Genomic DNA, 2,476 nt, shown 5'->3' with positions numbered 1-2,476 from the left:
GTTAATACACCAATCTTATTAACTGTATTTCTGTTTTATGTCATTCTTTTAACACGTTTTAACCATACAGTCTATGGTTTTAACTCTCAGACAGAGAAATCAGACCCCATTTCAATTTTAGTAACACAGGGCTGGGCTGATCGTTACAATGTTACTTGTAATGTGTTACCCCCAACACTAACATAAACTACTTTGTTGTTTATCACTATTTGTGAATGGAAATTAACGTATTTGTTGGGATAGGCAAAGTAAAATGATTTTGTGTTAAGTTTCTAGCTGATATAGGCTACTACAGCCGAAACGACAATCTTTCTTCAATCACACACACACACACACACACACACACACACCAAATTTTGAACACGAAAACAGGAAAAGAGTCTGCGGAAGACCCAGACGCAGCAACATTTGAGCGCGCGCGCTGTGAGTGGGCGGAGTTTCTGTGCTCGGTGGGGTATTTAAATCCTATGAGCTCCACAGAACTTTAGACAATCAATCACTGTAGGCTTACTGGAGAGGAGACTAACTAAGCACTGGACGAGTGTTTTAAAGATGGCATATTACGAAGTAAGACAACAGTTATTTATATTATAATTATTTATTCAGTGAAGTTTGATTTCATTCCAATAACTTTCCTGTTTTTTTTTTTTTTGCAGCACATCGTCTTTGAATATGATTCATCAGCTGATAATGGCTCTGAGTTCGGCTCAGGGGACATTGGAGCCAACTTTGAGGTTCCGTGCAACTTGGAGGTCAGTCACGACTTTCAGAGGATCTTTCTTCCAACCGTGTACGGAATCATATTTGTTCTGGGTCTTATCGGGAACGGACTGGTTGTGCTGGTAATGGGCTGCCAGAAAAAATCCAGAACCATGACGGACAAGTACCGTCTGCACCTTTCAGTGGCGGACCTTCTGTTTGTGCTCACCCTGCCGTTCTGGGCCGTGGACGCGGCCAAAGACTGGTACTTCGGAGGGTTCATGTGCGTGGCCGTGCATATGATTTACACAGTGAATTTATACAGCAGCGTTCTCATCCTCGCCTTCATCAGCCTGGACCGGTACCTCGCCGTGGTGCGTGCAACGAACAGCCAGGGTATTAGGAAACTTGTAGCCAATCGGATCATTTACTTGGGCGTGTGGCTCCCCGCCGCGCTCCTCACCATTCCCGACCTGGTGTTCGCCAAAGCGGAGACCAGCTCTTTACGCACCTTCTGCGAGCGCGTTTACCCACATGACTCTTTCATCACCTGGGTGGTCACTTTCCGCTTCCAGCACATCCTGGTGGGCTTCGTGCTACCCGGGCTCGTGATTCTCATCTGCTACTGCTTCATCATCTCCAAGCTGTCAAGCGGCTCCAAGGGCTCGCAGAAGCGCAAAGCGCTGAAGACCACCGTGGTTCTGATCGTATGCTTTTTCGTCTGCTGGTTGCCGTATTGCGGAGGGATCCTGGTGGACACGCTGATGATGCTGAAGGTGGTTCCTCACAGCTGCGAGCTCGAGCAGGGTCTGCAGAAGTGGATCTTCGTGACGGAGGCTCTCGCGTACTTTCACTGCTGCCTCAACCCCATCCTATACGCGTTTCTGGGGGTGAAGTTCAAGAAGTCCGCCCGCAGCGCTCTATTTCCCAGCCGGGGGTCCAGTCAGAAAAGTCTTACTAAGAAGAGAGGGGGAATGTTATCTGTATCCACAGAATCCGAATCTTCAAGTTTTCAAACGAGTTAACACGACCGCACACATTGGACAGTGAAAATGCTTCCAGATATAATATTAATGTCATGAAATTACCAGCTATATGTGCTTTGTATAGAAAACATATAGCAAACAGGCTGAGCCTGATTGAATAGTAGCTAGGATGTAAATAAATCTGTCAGCATGGCATCACATACCGCAAATCTCTCTTCATAGTGAGGAAATGCGTTGATATAGTGTGCAAGATGTTTACTGTACATACTGTGTAAATATATTGTTGTTGTTTTTTATCTGGTTCCTTCCTGCACTTATGTTGACCATTGCATTTATTTATTACATGATAAAGGGACTGAATTAGGGGTCCATTCCCAGTTTTAAAAAGCTGCTTTGGCAATTTGAAGTCTTTGCAATAAAATTTTGAGTACTCAATATTGTCTGTGTGTGTGTGTGTGTTTTTACCACTCCTTTTAAGCAACTGTCAATAAAGTATGTTAATGGAATTTCCCTGCAATACACAGTATTGTTTATACTTTCACTCTACAAAGAGACATGCAACATGTAGTGGTAAACACTGTTACTTTGTACGAACTTCTTTAAAGTAATGTCTGTAATCTCCCCTTCGGATGCATAGGCATTGAGGACGGGGATTCCCTGACATGTAAACTCTCTCAGGTCTGACCAAACACCCCTTGGCGGCATCCCCAACATGCTACAGAACCCATTCAACCATGAACAAACACACACATTAACCTCCTAAGATGCAAATAGTGCAGTCTTGCATTGCC

The 2,476-nt window shown here is 44.6% G+C and overlaps 1 protein-coding gene across 1 annotated transcript; it reads left to right on the top strand.

Annotated features, from left to right (window-relative positions):
- Positions 1 to 438: 438 nt before the first annotated feature.
- On the top strand, positions 439 to 1,900 carry LOC132152052 (C-X-C chemokine receptor type 4-like). Its single transcript, XM_059560701.1, has 2 exons — positions 439 to 567; positions 657 to 1,900. Exons 1-2 carry the CDS (start codon positions 553 to 555, stop codon positions 1,722 to 1,724), a joined length of 1,083 nt encoding a protein of 360 aa, XP_059416684.1. The 5' UTR covers positions 439 to 552; the 3' UTR covers positions 1,725 to 1,900.
- The last annotated feature ends 576 nt before the right edge of the window (positions 1,901 to 2,476 follow it).

Source organism: Carassius carassius, chromosome 10 (assembly GCF_963082965.1).
Source record: "Carassius carassius chromosome 10, fCarCar2.1, whole genome shotgun sequence".
Taxonomy (NCBI): Eukaryota; Metazoa; Chordata; class Actinopteri; order Cypriniformes; family Cyprinidae; genus Carassius; species Carassius carassius.
Note: the sequence above shows the minus strand (reverse complement) of the source record. Positions and strands in the feature narration are given on the sequence as shown.